General features: G+C 41.6%; 1 protein-coding gene across 24 annotated transcripts in view; it reads left to right on the top strand.

Annotated features, from left to right (window-relative positions):
* CAMK2G (calcium/calmodulin dependent protein kinase II gamma) overlaps positions 1-21,525 on the top strand; it is a 230,739-nt gene that overhangs the window by 94,243 nt on the left and 114,971 nt on the right. For all 24 annotated transcript variants that reach the window (XM_075258052.1, XM_075258058.1, XM_075258050.1 and 21 more), the window contains exon 3: positions 2,437-2,496. In XM_075258052.1, coding sequence (XP_075114153.1) covers positions 2,437-2,496 — 60 coding nt within the window. The remainder of the gene's footprint in view (positions 1-2,436; positions 2,497-21,525) is intronic.

The following is a 21,525-nucleotide window of genomic DNA, read 5'->3' as shown; positions in this document are numbered from 1 at the left end:
AGGCAATTCAGTGGTACAGATTTACTGATAATTTCTTTACAGAGGACCTGTTACCCAATGACATGCACCATATGATTTGATTCTATACGGCTAGGCTCACATCTGCGCTGGAGTCTCTGTAGGAGACAAAAATCCTGCACTGAAACCGGTGGAAACCCAACGGACACCTGGGCAGACCCCATTATTGTCTATGGGGTTTGTGGGTGTCTGTAGGTAACCATTTTTATTTTAGCATACAGGTTCTCTATTGTTTGGGTCCCTGTGTGAACCCAAACAACAGAGAGATGTTAGTGTGAACCTAGACTCACCCTGGGCATTCTGTTTTTGTTTGTTTGTTTGTTTGTTTTCTTTGTTTTAAGCAAATCCAGTTGGCCATTCCAAAGATATAGGTTCATATCTAGCTAAGTGGGCATTAACACTGTGATTTCGGGCCCAAATATCAGGTGGAGCTAAGGATTGAGAAACAAAAGTTCATCGGTCTGATTCTTTGTTCAAAGGTTGATGACCTTGTTGCATTGTCTCCTGAGAACAAAAGAACTGGGTATTAGAATTCAATATACCAAATCTTTCTTTCCCCTGACACCATTGGATTGGTGGGAGTCCGCTGGTCCTGCAGAAATGGATAGATTTGGCTTTGTTTTCTTTTCTAGGTCATATATGCTTGAAGATGGTAGTAATCCAAATATTCCTTCATTCAACAGTGACCTCCCCATTTATATACAGGTGCATGTCTATGTGCAGTAAGATATCTCTGACAGTGTACAGTGAAGTTGGTACCAAGAGCTGTGAGCTGAAGCCAGTTCATGTGTTTGACCAGCTTTAGTTGCCAGTGGTCGGCATTATCTAAGTGGAGGAACAACCGATTTTACTTTTATTCCTTTTATGTCTCCACAGAACTGATACACTAGGGTTTTAGCAAATGGTGCAGTTGTTTTTTTGTTTTTTTTTTATGTAGAACTTTTAGTATATTTGCTGCAGCTTTCACCCAATGCCTTGCAAAGTGTGAATCTGAATACTTGTACCAGACATTGACTAGCTGCAGATCTGTTACAGATCAGCTCATGTGCGGTTTCCACTGCAGTTTTTCTCTGCGTTGTCTTGTGAGTAAATCTATCCCACTTTTCTACTACCATGAACGCTGCTAATTTTCCAACTGCATTTCCATGGCAGAAGATCCGCAACATTTACGTCCCTTGTAGATATACCCTATAGTGAATTAGATGAATATAGGCAGACCATGGTAAGATGGCATGTAGAAATTTAACAGTCCCTTTAATCTTAAGGGAGATAAAACAACCCAAAGGTGTCTTGAGGTGACGCGTTTCCATCTCCCTATGCATGACTGCCCGAGCAGAGTATGGGAAGGTTTTAGAGGAATAGCTGTTGGTTGTTTAAGCATTGAACTAATGTGTATTCACCTTTACCCATACATACATCAGATGTCCTGCTGCAGAATCCATTTTACTGTTTTACTTATTCACTCTTACAGGGCCATACTAACACATTTCATCTCCAATCCTGATAATGTCATTATTTTCTATGCAGGCTGATGCTAATGTATCAGTGATTTCTATGCTGCATAAAAGCCTCTTGTCCCTCTGCCTGTATCTTTATATGGTAATGGGACTCTCTAGCTGACATCATCCTAGAGAACAAAGCCAACAAGATAGTGACAACCGTAAATCCTTTCTCCTGGAATTCCTATTACATTATTGTGATCATTATATGATGTGTAGAGTGATGGGGCTCTGGGTTGATAGATCAATACGTAGGGGTGAACGTGAAGCAAGATATGCAGTAACCATACTACTATCAACTATCATCTGTCGTGAAGAATTCTGTCATCCTGTCACTATTATACATTTCCAGCTTCTTTTATTGATTTTTACTTATTTGTCCTTATTTTTGAAATCAGACATTCAGATATAGTAGAGAGGAGTCTTTTATCCAGAACCCTATAGCGATATAGATTGAGTATAAAGAGCATTGCTCAGAAGGACCTGTCGTCTCCAGGAATTACAGGCTAATCTGTTGGCGCACTATGGATTTCTCCATTCTTCCTCTGGTGGCGCTATTCCCCTACAGTTTGTTGCAAGGACTAATTCATTTTTAGAAGTTAATTGGTTGTACCTTTCTATATCAAGATCAGATTCTGGTACTTGTGACAAGTAGTTATTTAGACAGGGATTCACAGAGTAATGCAAGATTCCTTAGTCCGTTTGCTGCAGGGGGTAATGGTTTGTTTATATGGATGAGCTAGGCAAGATTTATTTACATATATTAATAGTAGCAAAGTAGGTAGATACAGAAGAGCTACATTTTGATAAAAAAAATAATGACCGTAAGTTGTCCATAACCTGTCATCTTTAGAAGGTGTTTCTTCTTGTTTTTAATATGACTGATCCATTAAATGTCTTTCTCCTTCCTCTATTTTAGACCACCAGAAGCTGGAGCGTGAGGCTCGCATTTGCCGACTTCTCAAACATCCCAATATCGGTAAGTTGCCATCTTTTATCTATTCATGTACGTAGTTATTTTTTCCTTCCAGCGTTCTACATAAGTTCTGGTTAATGCTTGGGATGACGGTCAGGGGCTGGTGGTTGACAAGCGTGTGACGTGTGATGAAGAGGACTGATGTTCTAATAAATTGAATGCGCTCCATCAGCTGCCGTATTGATTTGCCAGCTTGGAATACAGCCAGAGCTTCTCTGAAAACCTAAATAGATTTTTAATTAAATGTATAGGGTAGTAAAAAGGCAGGCGTTGTATGATTTAAGCACCAGGAATTCCCGTCATAGAGGAAAATATGCCATATCTTCTAATATGCAGTATCTACAGCATTGCTGTTGTAGTATGTGGAATACAGAAACAAAATCATATCAATTACGTGAATCTCTGGCATGTAAGTTATAGTTGATCGATGGTTTGTCACTAAAATAAAAGCAGGGTATAAAGACCCGGAGACCTGGAGTCACTATATTTTGCTGGTTCCATTACATGACAGATACTGCTGGTGTTTGATGGACATTATTGCCTTATAAAGGGATTTGTCAGCTTCCACCAAGGTCTTTGGTGTTTTGATATTAAAAATGAGGCTGCCTATACCCCAAATATACGGTAACTCCATTATGATAAATTTATATTGTCAAATTTAAATTTTCAAGTTACTGGTACAGTTGATTCATAACCTAGTTATGTTAAAGTATAACATAATGCCCTGGTAGTAGGGATGGACAGATAAATAAATTATATTAATTTGTCATTTCAAAGATGCCCAATTCTGATTTTCAACAAAACCGTAAAATCAATTGCTATCAGGCCATCATGTATGATATATTCCATACTGGCTTTCTCCTCCCTCTGCAATCTATGATCAACGGGTGTTGGTTAGTAGATGAGGAAGCCTGCTTCAACTATATCTGACCTGTTCCCACTGTGCCAGCTCGCTGAACCTCTTTTAGTTATTTTAACCCTTTAAAGAGGGCCTTTCAATGCACCACCATCATTTAACTGGTGCTCCTCCACTGATTTGATTGCAGTTGGACATGTCTCTCCAGCCCTCACCATTCCTGAGCAATACGTGCTGGTAGTTTTGGCGCCTGCTATTCCAAGTAGGCATTCTAAAGTCAGGTGGGTGGTGTCCGGCAAGAGGTGTTGTTCAGAGCTCTGACACTGTCCACCTCTGTTTGGCGCTCTGCTTCACGCCGCTTTATGTCTGCTCCTGCCTGACACTGCCCTTGTCTGCTCCTGCCTGACATTGTACACCTACAGAGCTTAAAGAGACCCTTTCACCACTTGGGGCATATGCGTTGTTATATACCGCTAGAAAGCCGAAAGTGCACTAAATTCAGCGTACTATCGGCTTTCATGTTTTGTGCCCCGGGTGAAGAGCTATTGATGCCAGTACTGTAGCTCTTCACTGTCAGAAGGGTGCTTCTGACAGTCAGTCAGGAACGCCCTTCCTATAGCGCTGTACTGTGAGAGTGGGGAGGAACGCCCCCTCCCCTCCTGATAGTGCTCGTCCATAGACAAGTACTGGGGGGAGGGCGTTCCTCAGCGTCATCGCTGGGCAGTAAGCAACGACCCCTCTCACAGTACAGCGCAATAGGCACTACTGTGAGGAAGTGCGTTCCTGACTGACTGTCAGAAATGCCCTTCTGACAGTGAAGAGCTACGGTACCAGCACAGATAGCTCTTCACCAGGCGCACAGAACAAGAAAGCTGAAAGTGTGCTGAATTCAGTGCACTTTTGGCTTTCTAGCGATATATAACACTGCATGTGCCCCAAGTGGTGAAATGTCCTCTTTAAGTAGCATATCAGTCACCACCTGCAATGATTGCTCGGGAATGGTGGGGGGTAGAGAACAAATTCCAACTGTGCTAGAATCAGTGGTGCACATCTTAGTAACAGATGCTAAGAAGTGAAATTTCTAGAGGGGGTGAAAGGTCCTCTTTAGGGATGCACACAGTTTGTTTTCTTTGCACTCTAGTCTTTGCAAAATTCAGAAAGCCATAACTTTTTTGTTTTTACACCAATGTACAGTGCTGTGCAAAAGTTTAAAGCAGGTGTTGCAAAGTAAAAATACTGCACATATAAGTTTTAATACTTTATTTTTGCCAATTAATGAAATGAAGTGAATAAACAGAATAAAAATCTAATTCACATCAATATTAAGTGTGACCGCCCTTTGGAGGAAGAGTCCTGGAAATGATGATATGACCCCACAGAGCCCTGAGCTCACCATCATCCAGTCTGTCTAGGATTACATGAAGAGACAGAAGGATTTGAGTAAGCTACATCCACAGAAGTTCTGTGCTTAGTTCTCCAACATGTCGGGAACAACCTCCAGTTTAAAAATTGTGAAAGAGTGCTGAGAAAAATTGGTGATGTTTTTAAAGCAAAGGTCGGTCACTACCCGTATTTTTCGGACTATAACACGCACCTAGGTTTTAGAGGAGGAAAATAGGGAAAAAAAAATTTTGAAGCAAAAAATGGTAAAATATTTAATATATGGGAGTTGTAGTTTTGCAACAGCTGCAAGGCCACATTGACAGGTGACCCTGCAGCTGTACGGGGACGCATAGAGTGTTTTTTTTGCGGGGCCAGAAGTACTTTTTAGTTATACCATTTTGGGGAATATCTATTGCTTAGATCACCTTTTATTGAAAAAAAAAAAAACCGGTGGTTTATGATATATGATTTTCTACTTTTATATATATATTCTAGGGACAGGAGGTGATTTAGAACTTTTATTTATTTCATATTTTTATTATATATTTTTAAAGCTTTTTTTTTTTTTTACTATTTTATTCCCCCCCTGGGGCTTGAACCTGCGGTCACTTGATCGCAAGTCCCATAGACGGCAATACAACTGTATTGCCGTCTATGGGACATTCTGTCTATTAGTATTACGGCTGGTCATAGAGACCAGCCGCAATACTAATACAGCAGTGACAGGCCTGGGAGCCTCATTAGGCTCCTGGCTTTCACCCGAACAGGTCGGCTCCTGCGATATCGCCGCGCAGGAGCTGGCCTGCAACTTTGCAGGTACGGGGCCGGTGGGGACCGGCCCCGGGGGAGAAGGGGCCACTGATACTGACCCGGCATCCGCTGTACTAGAGAGGCGGATGCCGGGGAGGGATAGATGCCGGGGCCTGAGACATCGCTGCCCTGCATGAAGCCAGCGGCGGGGGGACGGAGGAGCAGAATAGCATCACTCCTCCCGCTGCTGGCTTCATGCAGGGCAGGGCAGCGATGTCTCAGGCCCCGGCACCTGTAATGGCGTCTATCACTTGCCGGCTTCCGCCTCTCTATTACAGCGGATGCCAGGCGCCACATTCGGCCTATAAGACGCACCCTTCTTTTCCCCCCAAATTTGGGGGGAAAAAAGTGCGTCTTATAGTCCGAAAAATACGGTAAATATTGGTGGGATTTAGATTTCTCTTTTGTTTGTTACCTTCATGTTATTACATGTCAGAAATAAACTATTAACACTTCTGTTTCTGAAAGCGTTATTGCTTTGCAGTATTTTTCACACCTGCCTTAAACTTTTAAACAGTACTGTAGCTGATCGAGTGCTTGTATTTTGCAGCATACATGCTATTCAATGGCACCTTTTTGGAATGCCTGTAACTTATTGACCAAATTTTATTAACCATTTCAGAGAGGGATGGAAATAAAAATCCACCAAGTAGAACCAGAATATTTTTTTTTTTTACATATTGGTCAGTATAATTAATTAAATAACATAATTAAATAATGTGTTATTTTTATAGTACAGGTCATTACAATTGTGGCAAAACTAAACGTATTATTTTAATTACTTGCTTACATAATAATAAGGACATGTTTGTAACTGAATTTTGGGTTTATTTTAAATCTTTTTATTTCTTTAAAAAATGTTCAACTTTTTTTTTTTTTTTTTTTAAATAAGTTCCTTGCTGGATTAGATGATGGGCTCTTTTGATCCCTGATAAAATACACTGCATTAGTAATGTGCTGCCGTGTATTGTAGCCGCCGGCATGTGGCTAATAGCCTGACCAGGTTAGTGTTCCATTGCACCATATTGGATCCCCTTATTGCACCACTGAGGGGAGGAGGCGAGGAGGGTTATTAGGAGTCCACAATTATAAACTCAGATGCCTATGTTATTGACTGTGGCATCTAAGGGCTTAAACTCCTGCATTTGGAGCTCCACAGATGCAGACGCAGCATCCAGATGCTTATGACGCTGGCTCAGCAGCTCTACATGTATGGCACTGAGCGCTAAGGGGTTAAAGGCTATCTACCTCCACCAAAACAGCTTTTTAACCACTTGTATGGCGTTGTTGGGATGGTTACTCAAATACTGCATGCACTTTGCAGAATGTAAATATCTGCAGGATCCTATAGTATATCCTATACTAGCCCCCCCCCCCCTTAAATACAACTGCCCCACCTTATAATAGTGCTCCTTATATACAGTAACTCCTGTCTTATATTAGCGTTCGTTATATAAAACAGTTTCTCCATTATAAATAATATCTCCCTTATATATGTCTCCCCCTTATATATAATTGTTACCCCTTATAATAGCCCACTTATATTTAATAGCCCCCCCTTATATATAATAATTTCTCTCTTATAATAGTGCCCTGTATGTATAATAGTTCCTCCACTATAAATATTATCCCCCTATAAGTAATATTTGCCCCCTTAGCAGGTAGTCCCTTTCCTTTACCAGAAAACAATAAATCTTGTACTCCACTTACCGCGCTCACACGACGAGCGGAGCAGCCAGAGATTCTCCCTGTAGTAGCGGCACAGGTGGCGCAATGCAGTGACATCATCACGCCACCTACGCCATGGCATCGTGTGTGCTACCGGCAGTCCTCTATGGCAGAGCAAGGACCTTTCAGCTCCCTGGTCTGCCATAGAACTAAACTGATAAATCTGTGGAGCTCACGGGATCCGGTCCATCAGGCTTCTTTGGAGCAATGTCTCGATTCCTTAGACTATGGGACCCACAGGTGGAGATCCGCTGATATAAGGCCTCGTGCACACGACCATACGAAAGTAAGGGTCCATACACACAGCTATAGCTATCCCAAGCAGGTCCTATACTTGCGGCTCTGTTAATACAATTTCAATATATGGATCAGTAAAAACGACGGATGATACCGGTCCTCGGGTCATCTGTGCTGTTTTACTGACTTGTAGACTGTGCATGTAGCTTTAGGGTGAATTCACACTGAGTAAACGCTAGCTTATTCTGAACGTAAAACACGTTCAGAATAAGCGGCGTCTAAAGCAGCTCCATTCATTTCTATGGGAGCGGGGATACGAGCGCTCCCCATAGAAATGAATGGGCTGCTTCTTTCACTCCGTGCAGTCCCATTGAAGTGAATGGGGAGTGCCGGCGTGTACGCTCCGGCATGAGCAGAGCTTGCCGTATACGCCGGCACTCCCCATTCACTTCAATGGGACTGCACGGAGTGAAAGAAGCAGCCCATTCATTTCTATGGGGAGCGCTCGTATCCCCGCTCCCATAGAAATGAATGGAGCTGCTTTAGACGCCGCTTATTCTGAACGTGTTTTACGTTCAGAATAAGCTAGCGTTTACTCAGTGTGAATGCACCCTTAGGCTGTATTCACACTGAGTAACGCTGGCGTTTTTTGTGCTTATTTTTGCACATAGCGCCGCGTGTACGCGGCGTTAACGTGGCGCTATGTGCAAAAATAAGCACAAAAAACGCCAGCGTTACTCAGTGTGAATACAGCCTTAGATGTCAGTACAATTTCCTCAGAAACAAATATAAGTGAACAGAATTTTTTTTTAGACCTGACAGAAGGGGACAGTCTTATTTTACATGTAGGATGTTTTTGCTTGTGGATAGAGCCAGTTTAGTGTAGGACGTCTTATAGGTCAAAGAGTGCAATGTCAGAAAAGTATGCAATGTAGCTCTCCTACAAGGAAAGCAAAAGGAGGCGAGGGGGGCTATTGTATAACAGTAAAGATGTTCCTGTGCGAGTGATGCATTGCTGTAAGCATGTTGAATTCTGGTGGGTGCTTTGTATCTGAAATACATCCTCCCCCAGCTGAAGCTCAGGCCTTATCTGTGCGCTTGGCTTCAGGGTGGGGGTGCGGCCAGCACTCACTGGCACAACTGAGCTAGGGCTTGAAATGGGCTGTGTTTGTTTGTACATTGGGCTATGAAATGTGGATCATCTGGTGGGGACAGAAGGCATGTGGTATGCTAGCTTTGGCATGACATTTTCCAATCCTGTCCATGAGGGTGGGTAATATTTGTGGGATACTAATGATTTCTGCCAAAATGTTTTCTATTGGCTTTCATGCTGATTGCTTGGATCGCAGACTCCGACGAGACAAGATGCTGTTATATTATGAGTTTATCTTGCTGAGCATTGGCAACACTCTCAGAATGCTTTTAATCCCTTTAGGGATGACGCATAGCTGGTTTCACAGGAAGACGGGGCCCTTCAGCTTCCATTTATTTAATGCACTGAGAGTTTTATTGGTTACTGTAGAGAGATGGATGGCGCAGCTGGTAAGGATAGTTGGCTATATGGAGCAAGCTGGCCTGGACTTCACTCTGTATTCAAAATGGAACTTAAATTTTAAGGGACTCTACCCAGTATACAGTATATATCTAGAAAGATGTAATTGTGCTAAGAAATAACGCTGCCGAGGGCGCACATTTCTGATTTGTCAGCATATGTATTACAGGTGTTTTATGAGCGATGGCGAGTTGTGTTCTAGCTTGGTGCTGGTTTCCATGCTAGAGATGAGCGAGTAGTATTCGATCGAATACTTCCCCATGCACAGTTATTGGTGTAATCGGTTGAATACCACGCGGTAAAAGCAGTAAAAATTTGATGCCCCTCCCACCTTCCCTGGCGCTTTTTTACACCAATAACTATTCAGGGGAGGTATTCAATCACTCATCTCTATTCCAACACATGTGCCATGTACTATTGTGAAAGTTCATCAGATTGTTAGCAGAATCCTCCTGGTAGATACCCAGACACCAAATATGTTACTGCTCCAGTGAAAACAGAGATACCTGTTCTGTCTGTGTCCTGTTGGTACAAGTGTATATTGCTTGCATCTACATTGCTGCATATAGCACAGCTCTGTACTTTTATTAGCTGTGATTGTTTTGCACCTCAATCCCATTTACTTGAATGGGGTGCAGTCATAATACCTGTTCACTATAAGTATGGAGCAATACCAAGTACACAATGAATGGTGGCTAGAGTTCTGTGGTTCCCCCTTAGCTGTTTTAGGCCGCCAATTTCAAACAAACAGTAAAATTCTCCAAAATCTGTTCCTGCACTATGAAGCAATAATACATCATAGCAAGTGACGCTTTAGCGAGCCATGGCATACGTAAAAGTATGGACATGACGCTGACTCAGAAGCTGAGAGGTTGCCATCAGCTGCTGGTTTCATCTTGGCAAGTTTTTACTTTTTTTTTTTTTACCTGTATGCCTTCTAGGTTTTAGTTTTTGTTTTTTTTTGTGTTTGGGCTTTTTAGTTTGGATGTTGGCTGTTCGTTGTATCGCTGATCAGCCCTGTTACTTGAATGGGACTGAGATGCACCATGCCCATATAACCAATGGACATGATTCTACTACCATAGAGGAGGAGGTACATTTTGATATTCTAGTTCCAAACAACCCCTTTAACCTTGCTTTAGGTCCTATTGTTTATGCGAAAAGCCTAAGTAACCTGCATTGGATTACAATGTGGGCATTCTAGCTAAAATAAGACAATCCCACAGTCTAGTCCCCTCCTAATGCCTTATTCATCCCATTCTGCCATAAAACAGCTAAAAAGAAACTACCCCAAAAATGCTGGTTTGATCCCTACAAAGAAAATGTTCATTGAAAAGTTGTGAAAGTGATATCAATAAAAAGTGCAGATTTTCTTGCAAAAAATACCCTCACCAACTAGTTTAGTTATTTTCTATTCTATATTATGAGTCTCTCCTCTGATCACGCGAACAGGAGTGTTTTACCCCTGTGGTGGACCCTTGTGCCAAACTCCAGGTGGACCTATTTACTTCACTTTTTATTTTTCCATTTCATCCCAACCCAGAAAAATGTAGTCAATAAAATATAGTCAGCCCAAAATGTTGGTATCAAAATATATAACTTTTTTTTCCCAAAAAGTAAATGTCTCAAATAGCTACATTGACAGAAAACTGAAAATGTTATGACTTCTGGAATGAGACCGTGAATAAATATAAAAAAAATGTAAGGCCAATTGTGCCAATGATGGGCTAATGGTACATTTATGCATAAGGAAGTGGTGTGATCCCCTGGAAATGCAAATATACCAAGAAAAAAGTACATATATATGCAACAAATGCGCTGAGGGCTAGTTCACATGGGGTTCCGCGTGAACACATTCAGTCGCGGTTGCTGTGACGGGTGCAGTGCATCGGCATCCCATCGCAGCTTTCTGCTCTTGATTAGGCCCAAAATAAATGGGCCTAGTCTGGAGGGAGGTGTCGCAAGGTGGATGTCGCAGCTGAATCAGGAATCCGCCTGAAGAAAGCTCAGCTCACTTCTTTTTTGATTTGTTCCCACTCGTGGAAAAAGGAAATGAGCGGCTCCCATTGATTTCAATGGGAGGGTGCTGGATTTTGACGTGGATTCCACATCAAAATCTTGACCATTTTACCCTGTGTGAACTAAACCTCAGGCACCAAAGAAATCAGCCATATGTTTATTGCAGCAGTGCAGTTGTGGTGCAACTGTCTCACCCCACATTACCCCTCCATGTGAATGCACCCTTACTATATCTGAGCTCTCTTGTAAGTAACCATGCACCTCTGCTGTAGGACTTGATCTTTCTGTTCAATCTCTGCAAGCACGGTTCCTGAAAAAGTAAGACATTGACTGAAGGAGAATCACTTTCTGGCAGCCAAACAAATTAGATAAGCCTAGGCCACGTAATTTAGACTGTAATAGTGACTACTAGAAGCTTCTCGTACGGGGTATTAACTATTCAGTGCCTGCATGACATCAGATGTGATCTTTACAGTGTATGTAAATAGCAGTGTATAATCTAGAAGCAGGCAGGGGCTGCCATCATTATTACAGCAACCCCTAATTTTACTCGTCGGTATCCTCCATCTACGTGGAGCGCGATCATTGGCTCAGACGGCTGTCAGAATGATACCTACATATTTTTTGCACTCAGCTGTCAAAACAGTTATTACGGATGTCACATTAATACTCTGAGCAACAGACAGTTTAATTCACATGCCGGAGTAAAACACACGCCTTTTGTCTTCGGTTCTTTATGTCAGTGTAATTATTTGAAACAGTCTCCTTATTTCCTGACTCCTTTACTTAGCGGAATGTCCTCCCACCAATATTTGGTGTAGCGGATTGTTCATCAGACCGATCATTTATTACATATATTGTTACATTTCCGGACCTTAGTGGCCGTTTCTTGGTTGATGTAAATGACTACAAACACACTTGAACAGTAGTATAAAAAAGAAGCAAACAAACATTCGGACATCCTTAGCTTATGTAAGATGGTCTCCCTATTACCCTTATCCGTTCCCTTGTTGTTTGTTCATTTACTTTGTACATTCAGGAACAGCATGTCACAAGAGCGCCACGGATATTGAAAGGATAAACAAAAGCGGTTGCTGGACCATACCCTGGAGGTGGTAAACAGATACTCTAAGAGACAATGAGAGGAATTTATTAAGACTAGTGCAAGATGTGCCCAGAATTATTAAGAGCCTCCAGTCTGCTGCAAGGACTGGCATAGATTTCAGCTAGAAACCACGCCAGTTTTCTGGGGTGAATTTTAGGCTCTACTTCACCCACTGTCCTAAAAAAATGGCATCTTGGGTGGGGGTGGGGGTAGAGGAAGCAGATAACAAAGTAGCACATCTTTGGCTCCAATATGAGCTAGGTGCCAAGTAAGCCCTACTTTTGCACCAGATTTCTGACATAGATAGTTTAGTAAATCCTCCCAGTATCTATTACATCTTGTGGTTTTGGGTTGCTGTGTGGTCCTATATGTAAGGCTTAAATGTGTAAATGGTTGACAGCCCGAGAAAGTGGACATGTAAGTTAGAGAAAGCATATTTATGTTACATTTAGTTGCATAAGCAGAAATAAAAAAAAAAAGTTTAAATCCGTCATGATCCCATGATGCAAAGTGTCCCATATTTGTGAATTACTCCGGGCTCTATCCCAATTCCTCCCCTTTGTTCTTTCTTGAGTGACAGCTCTGACGTTAATCCAGGATCATACCCTATTTGCTTGGTGTAGCTCTTGTTGTCTTTCCAGTGATGTCAAACATTCTTGGGTTGACTGGTGCATCATGCTTCATTATCGGGATCCCCAAATCTATATATCTGGAAGCAAATTTCAGACATGACTCCTCGGAATGACAACGAGAGTCCTTTTTCCATCACCCACACAGGATGATTGACAACTTCCCATGTATTAGTGTGTAAACAGCCGACTGTCAGCCCTCCTGTGTGGGCAGGACAGGCAGAGCGCCCACTGTCAGTCACTGTGTGTGGGTGATATAATCCGGTCTCCAAAGTCTCTCATAGCAGTCCTGTCAGGATTTACTCTACTACTATACAGGTGCATCTCAATCAATTACAATGGCTTTTAAAAGTTAATTTATTTCAGTAATTCAGTTCAGAAAGTGACTCCCATATATTCTATATTCATATCACACACTATCAACACTCAAGATTTTATTACTTTGTTGATGTTACGGATTACATCTAATGAAAACCCAAGTTACTCAGAAAATCTGAATATTATGAATTTTGTGGAGAAAAAAAGTTTTTGACTTTGGCGTCACTTCCCTGCCGCACATATTTTTTTATAATTTAGAAAAGTGGTATAAATGATGTGGGAGATGTATGCCAGCTATGAGACTGGTAACACCAGTCTCCATAGATGTACACCAGTGGGGCTAAGAGTTCTAAATATTAATAGTTGTTATCGTTATGATGGTACGTCATGACTTGGTATGCTTAAGTAACGTAAACCCACTCTCAGATTTTTCTATATGCCAAAGTAAAGGGATCCTATCTTTTGAACTCAATTTTTTCTCCCCAACATGTTGGAATAGCCTTAAGAAAGGCTATTCATCTTCTACCTTTCCTTTTCTACGCCGCCGTTTGCCTGCAATTCTGTTTTTTCTCGGTATGCAAATGAGCTCTCTCGCAGCCCTGGGGGCGGCCCCAGCGCTCAAACAGCACTGGGGGTGTCCCCAATGCTGCCAGAGAACTCTCCAGCACCGCCTCCATCTACTTCTGCAATGAGGTCTTCACCTCATCTTCTTCTGGTGGTGTCTTCTAATTTCTAGGCCTCGGGCCTAGGGCAAAGCCGACTGCGCATGCCTGCGGCCACAAGAAAAATGGCCGCTTACACAGTATTGTAACATGAAACTTGAAATTCTGTAAATAAGAAAACTAGTTAGTTACGGTACATCTACTTAGAGGATTGCTATTCTTTCAGTATTCGTTAAGTATTCAGTGATCTCCTGAATGTGCACACTAATACGACATGATAGCGTCGGTAGCAGAGTGGTATGTGCACAGTATTTTGACGTATTTGACACATCACACCATATCATGTAGTTAGAAAATTGCTCTGTTCAAGGGATTTTCTGCCTTCTTATCCATCTGTCTCATACTGTAGATCTCATGCCAGACGCTGTAAACTTTGCTCATGGTGTGCGATGGCTCCGGCTTCCTGGCAGTAAAATCAGATCCGCATAATGTTTGTACACTTCACGATTAGATCTAAAATGAGATGTTTGCCTTTTTTTTTTTTTTTTTTTTTTTATTGGAATGGAATATAACAAACCTAAGCTACATAGAGCATGTTTGATCTTCACATAGATTTGGGTTTTTTTATTCGTTTCAAAGCAGCTTTCATCATCAAAGGGCCATTTCATTTAATTAGGCGGGGGGCACTTTACAGATAAAGAAAGTTTATGAAGTATGGAGTGAGGATCTGCTATTGAATTACTATTAGAAAGTAATTACATAAAAACAAGGCACATAACATATGTTTCCATTCAGAGACATGGGTGGCTTGCAGGCTAGGTAGCCAAAAACATGGCATTAGCTCCATTATTTTGGAACTGCACGTTGCAGGGATTAATAGACCACCTACAGCCCAGGTATTGGCATTATAACTTAAGGATTTATTTACCTACTTCCTCTATAAAGACAGAATGTAAAGAATTTGAGGATGTATGTGTTTGCGCTGTAGATAGGATATTGTTAGTTTCTTTGTTCCACCTTTGGTAAGGCCATTTTTTCCTAGATCCTTCGCATATTCTCAGCTCCCTCCGATTTATTTCATCCTTAGAATTAGAGGTTACCTTCTGGAAGGTATGAAGGTAGTAGAGCGGACGGGAACAATGGTTCCTATAGAATACAAAAGAAAAGAATACACAGGTTAACTATAGAAGATATAGCCATGAAATGGACGTTTATAAAATATCAAAGACTTTAATCTATACTGAAAGCTTAAGTACTTCTTTAGAAGGTAGAACTGAATGAAAGCAGCGCGGATTTTACACAATACAGATTCTGTCTTGTGGATTTCACAATTAGATAAGGTGATGGGGATGTGAACAAGCTTTAATGTATCCTATATACCTGAACTGACATAACTGTCTACAGAATACTATGCCTATACCAGGGTCCGTCAGGCTGGATTTTTGGGTGTCCTGACTTGTTTACCCATAATCAATGACAGGTTTGATACATTAATAATAATGATAGACCTTTTGGCCAAACCGGACAACGTCATGAGAAAGTTCAGTAAACTTTACACTAATTCTTAAAAGGGTTTCCAACTTTGCACAACCCATATTGATCAGAAGATTTCCCTATCAGTTAGATGTTCACAAGGTGTCACACTGCTGTGGTCCCCATCGCTCAGTTGAAATATCTGGAGGTAGCCAGGAGCTAGTTTTCAATGAATAGTACTGAGCTCCGATACCAAGCACAGCCCATACACAATGTACACCACTCTGCTCAGTATTCAGTGCAGTGGTTGCAGCATTCTTCTACAAGACCGCTATACATTCCACATATCTACAGATTGTTGTCTTGTTATGTATGTATCTGCCATGGATTGTTATCTACATATCTGTGATCAGTATCTGTCACACTATGGATTGCTGCCTTGTTACCTATATATCTGTACCATATACAGTGCCTACAAGTAGTATTCAACCCCCTGCAGATTTAGCAGGTTTGATAAGATGCAAATAAGTTAGAGCCTTCAAACTTCAAACAAGAGCAGGATTTATTAACAGATGCATAAATCTTACAAACCAAAAAGTTATGTTGCTCAGTTAAATTTTAATACATTTTAAACATAAAAGTGTGGGTCAATTATTATTCAACCCCTAGGTTTAATATTTTGTGGAATAACCCTTGTTTGCAATTACAGCTAATAATCGTCTTTTATAAGACCTGATCAGGCCGGCACAGGTCTCTGGAGTTCTCTTGGCCCACTCTTCCATGCAGATCTTCTCCAGGTTATCTAGGTTCTTTGGGTGTCTCATGTGGACTTTAATCTTGAGCTCCTTCCACAAGTTTTCAATTGGGTTAAGGTCAGGAGACTGACTAGGCCACTGCAACACCTTGATTTTTTCCCTCTTGAACCAGGCCTTGGTTTTCTTGGCTGTGTGCTTTGGGTCGTTGTCTTGTTGGAAGATGAAATGACGACCCATCTTAAGATCCTTGATGGAGGAGCGGAGGTTCTTGGCCAAAATCTCCAGGTAGGCCATGCTATCCATCTTCCCATGGATGCGGACCAGATGGCCAGGCCCCTTGGCTGAGAAGCAGCCCCACAGCATGATGCTGCCACCACCATGCTTGACTGTAGGGATGGTATTCTTGGGGTCGTATGCAGTGCCATCCAGTCTCCAAACGTCACGTGTGTGGTTGGCACCAAAGATCTCGATCTTGGTCTCATCAGACCAGAGAACCTTGAACCAGTCTGTCTCAGAGTCCTCCAAGTGATCATAAGCAAACTGTAGACGAGCCTTGACATGACGCTTTGAAAGTAAAGGTACCTTATGGGCTCGTCTGGAACGGAGACCATTGCGGTGGAGTACGTTACTTATGGTATTGACTGAAACCAATGTCCCCACTGCCATGAGATCTTCCCGGAGCTCCTTCCTTGTTGTCCTTGGGTTAGCCTTGACTCTTCGGACAAGCCTGGCCTCGGCACGGGAGGAAACTTTCAAAGGCTGTCCAGGCCGTGGAAGGCTAACAGTAGTTCCATAAGCCTTCCACTTCCGGATGATTCTCCCAACAGTGGAGACAGGTAGGCCCAACTCCTTGGAAAGGGTTTTGTACCCCTTGCCAGCCTTGTGACCCTCCACGATCTTGTCTCTGATGGCCTTGGAATGCTCCTTTGTCTTTCCCATGTTGACCATGTATGAGTGCTGTTCACAAGTTTGGGGAGGGTCTTAAATAGTCAGAAAAGGCTGGAAAAAGAGATAATTAATCCAAACGTGAAGCTCATTGTTCTTTGTGCCTGAACGACTTCTTAATACTTTAGGGGAACCAAACTGAATTCTGGTGGTTTGAGGGGTTGAATAATAAATGACCCTCTGAATAAACTTTTCACAATTAAAAAAAAAAATTAAACAAAGAAATAACATTCTTTTTTGCTGCAGTGCATTTCACACTTCCAGGCTGATCTACAGTCCAAATGTCACAATGCCAAGTTAATTCCGAATGTGTAAACCTGCTAAATCTGCAGGGGGTTGAATACTACTTGTAGGCACTGTATACTGAAACACAGAACTGCCAGTAAGCATTGATAACAGGAAACAATTGACAATAAGCCATAGTGATACATATGCTATACACGCACTCTTTGGTGTTTAGAGAGCAATGAATTGGTTTGGTTAAAGCTCTAGTCCTATGGTTTATATGTTAAGTCATATATTAATAGCACAATCCTTGGGTTGTCACCTTTTTTGCTTGTCCCTAAGGTGACATTCATAGGCTATATTAACCAGCCTTTTTCTGCAACAGATGTAATGCTGTGGGATTATCTTATTAAAATCCATAGAGAAAAATTACATTATGAATGTCATGGGCTGCATATTTTGCCCTTCGGTTGTAATCTGGACTTTTAGATTTTAAACTTGTCAATAAAGTGTGCATTTTGTCTGTGTTATGAGAAAGTATGCCAAATCTGGAAGTTTACAGAATTGTTGATTATTAACTTTGTATCAAGTTAATGAAATTGAGTTAGCAGTTAGGGTACCATGGGCCCTGGCTGTTTCCATATTGTGCCCTCCCCCCCTCAATTCATGCCAAATATCCCTGTTACAGAATAATCTTCCATAATAACCTTCCATGACCTACAATGTCCCATTCCCAATGTCCTCCAACAGTATAATATCCCATAGTGGCATTTTGTGCAATGTAATATCCTATAATGGTCACCATGTAGTATAATGTCCCAGAGTAGCCCTTGTGCACTGTGTAATGTCTGAGTGGCCCCTCCACACAGTATAATGTCCCAGACTGGCCCCTGCACACAGTATAATTTCCCAGAGTGGCCTCTGTGTACTGTGTAATGTCCCAGAGTGGCTCATGTGCACTGTATAATGTCCATAGAGTGGATCATGCGCACTGTATAATGTCCAGAGAGTGGCAACTGTGCACAGTATTATGTTCCAGAGTGATCCCTGTGTACTGTGTAATGTCCCAGAGTGGCCCCTGTGCACAGTATAATGTCCCAGAGTGGCCCCTATGCACAGTATTACAAAGGATCTGATGAAGGCGTTGTGTCTGTAAAACGTCTTGAATACCCCAAAACGTGTAATCTAATTAAAATTGATTTATTTGCATCTTTGGGCTCCAGTGTATATTTCTAAGGAGTGCGCCCCCTGGCCTTTTTTTTGTGGAATTTGTTGGATTCTACTATATCTGTATAGTGTATAGTGGATGATCATAGCTCATCATAATGGAATTTAACTTCACCAATATTCTCCGCTCCAAAAACCTTGAAAAACTTCCTAAGGGCATACCAATTATCGAACTGGCTCCCTTAATTAGCGCTTCTTACCCTATTTCTATCCCTTTCTCTAATCCCACTCTGCTAACTAACCACTGCAGAAAAAAAAAATTGTTATATGCCGGGTTCTCTGGTGCTCATGTGCTGCACTTTTAGTAACTTCAGTTATTGGTACTGCATGTTGTCCGTTAAAAGTACAGCAAGTAAGCATGTAAATAATGCCAGATCTGCATGTCCTGGGAAGCAGCTGACCTGCAGGATTCCTGACAGTCACACCTCTACCTGTCTACTGATACATCATCAAGTTTTTTAAAGGTGGATAATCCCTTTAAGGTGGCCTTATGTCTTGAATAGCGAATTTGACTGACCACTATTCCTGCAAGATAGACCATCAATTTATAAAAAGAGACAGCAAAAGAGGACAATGGGGCAGTGAGAATGCAGTTTAGTCTGCAGATAACATGTTATAGAGCAGGAGGTGCTGAGCAGTTTTGACAGTTTTTTTGGGGGAAAATATTTTGTATAAGCTTTATGTTTTTCATTGTCACCAATGCTTATACTTGTCTCAGAAGCCCATTGGGTGGGTTACCAGTGATTTGACTGTACAAGTACAGTATATACCCAGAGGTAGCTGTCCATCCCTGCCCCTGGACTCCCAAGTTCACACCTGCATTGTGATTTCTGTTCGGGGAGGTCCACTTGGGGAATAATCCACTCAAAGAAGTGGTTACCTTCGGAAACCCGCAGATCCCATAGAAAATAATAGGGTTTGCCAGGTTTACATCTGGAATTCGCTGGAAAAGGGCAGAAAATGTGGAGAGAAATAGGGATCGGGATGCATTAGGGAATATTTCTGACCAGTGGCTGCAGCCCAATGTCTGAAATCCATCTCCGGTCTCATCACAGGTTTATGCCAAATATATTTGTCCGAGCCCCATCATAATTTATTTTGATGGAAATACTATCCAAACTCTTCTCCCTCAACATTACCCATTGAGGGAACTCCATACATATAAAATTGACTGAATTGACTCCATTAAACTGGAATGTTCAGACAATTTTTCTCTTTCCCCAACTTAATGCTAGCCATAAACTTTTGGTAGCTGTCACCTGACAACTACAGTCCTATGAAAAAGTTTGGGCACCCCTATTAATCTTAATCATTTTTAGTTCTAAATATTTTGGTGTTTACCACAGCCATTTCAGTTTGATATATCTAATAACCGATGGACACAGTAATATTTCAGGATTGAAATTAGGTTTATTGTACTAACAGAAAATGTGTAATATGCATTAAACCAAAATTTGACCTGTGCAAAAGTATGGGCACCTCAACAGAAAAGTGACATTAATATTTAGTAGATCCTCCTTTTGCAAAGATAACAGCCTCTAGTCGCTTCCTGTAGCTTTTAATCAGTTCCTGGATCCTGGATAAAGGTATTTTGGACAAACAATTCAAGTTCAGTTAAGTTTGATGGTCGCCGAGCATGATGGTCGCCGAGCATGATGGTCGCCGAGCCCGCTTCAAATCATCCCACAGATGTTCAATGATATTCAGGTCTGTGGACTGGGATGGCCATTCCAGAACATTGTAATTGTTCCTCTGCATGAATGCCTGAGTCGATTTGGAGCGGTGTTTTGGATCATTGTCTTGCTGAAATATCCATCCCCGGCGTAACTTCAACTTCGTCACTGATTCTTGAACATTATTCTCAAGAATCTGCTGTGACCCTCAACTTTAACAAGATTCCCGGTGCCGGCATTGGCCAAACAGCCCCAAAGCATGATGGAACCTCCACCAAATTATACAGTGGGTAGCAAGTGTTTTTCTTGGAATGCTGATTTTTTCGGACGCCATGCATAACGCCTTTTTGTATGACCAAACAACTCAATCTTTGTTTCATCAGTCCACAGGACCTTCTTCCAAAATGAAGCTGCCTTGTCCAAATGTGCTTTTGCATACCTCAGGTGACTCTGTTTGTGGCATGTTTGCAGAAACGGCTTCTTTCTCATCACTCTCCCATACAGCTTCTCCTTGTGCAAAGTGCGCTGTATTGTTACCGATGCACAGTGACACCATCTGCAGCAAGATGATGCTGCAGCTCTTTGGAGGTGGTCTGTGGATTGTCCTTGACTGTTCTCACCATTCTTCTTCTCTGCCTTTCTGATATTTTTCTTGGCCTGCCACTTCTGGGCTTAACAAGAACTGTCTCTGAGGTCTTCCATTTCCTTACTATGTTTCTCACAGTGGAAACTGACAGGTTAAATCTCTGAGACAACTTTTTGTATCTTTCCCCTGAACAACTATGTTGAACAATCTTTGTTTTCAGATCATTTGAGAGCGGACTGTCCATGCTTGGCGACCATCAAACTTAACTGAACTTGAATTGTTTTGTAAAGAGGAATGGTCCAAAATACCTTCATCCAGGATCCAGGAACTGATTAAAAGCTACAGGAAGCGACTAGAGGATGTTATCTTTGCAAAAGGAGGATCTACTAAATATTAATGTCACTTTTCTGTTGAGGTGCCCATACTTTTGCACCGGTCAAATTTTGGTTTAATGCATATTGCACATTTTCTGTTAATACAATAAACCTCATTTCAATCCTGAAATATTACTGTGTCCATCAATTATTAGATATATCAAACTGAAATGGCTGTTGCAAACACCAAAATATTTAGAACTAAAAATGATTAAGATTAATAGGGGTGCCCAAACTTTTTCATAGGACTGTATGTTTCTCAAACCCACCATTACACATATATGGTCAGTTCTACATTTATATGTTTTGATTCTGGAAGATGGGTGAAGGATGTTGGGCTCCTCTGGTGGCGTACTATATACCTGAAAGCAAAAGAATCCATCAGCAGCCTGATCCTTCTTTTCACTGACAACTACCATCGCAGAAGAGTTGTGTAGGCATTAGATAGTCAGACCATATTAGTGCAATGTCTATG

Source organism: Leptodactylus fuscus, chromosome 10 (genome assembly GCF_031893055.1).
Source record: "Leptodactylus fuscus isolate aLepFus1 chromosome 10, aLepFus1.hap2, whole genome shotgun sequence".
NCBI lineage: Eukaryota > Metazoa > Chordata > Amphibia > Anura > Leptodactylidae > Leptodactylus > Leptodactylus fuscus.
This window is presented reverse-complemented; position numbering and strand designations above follow the sequence as displayed.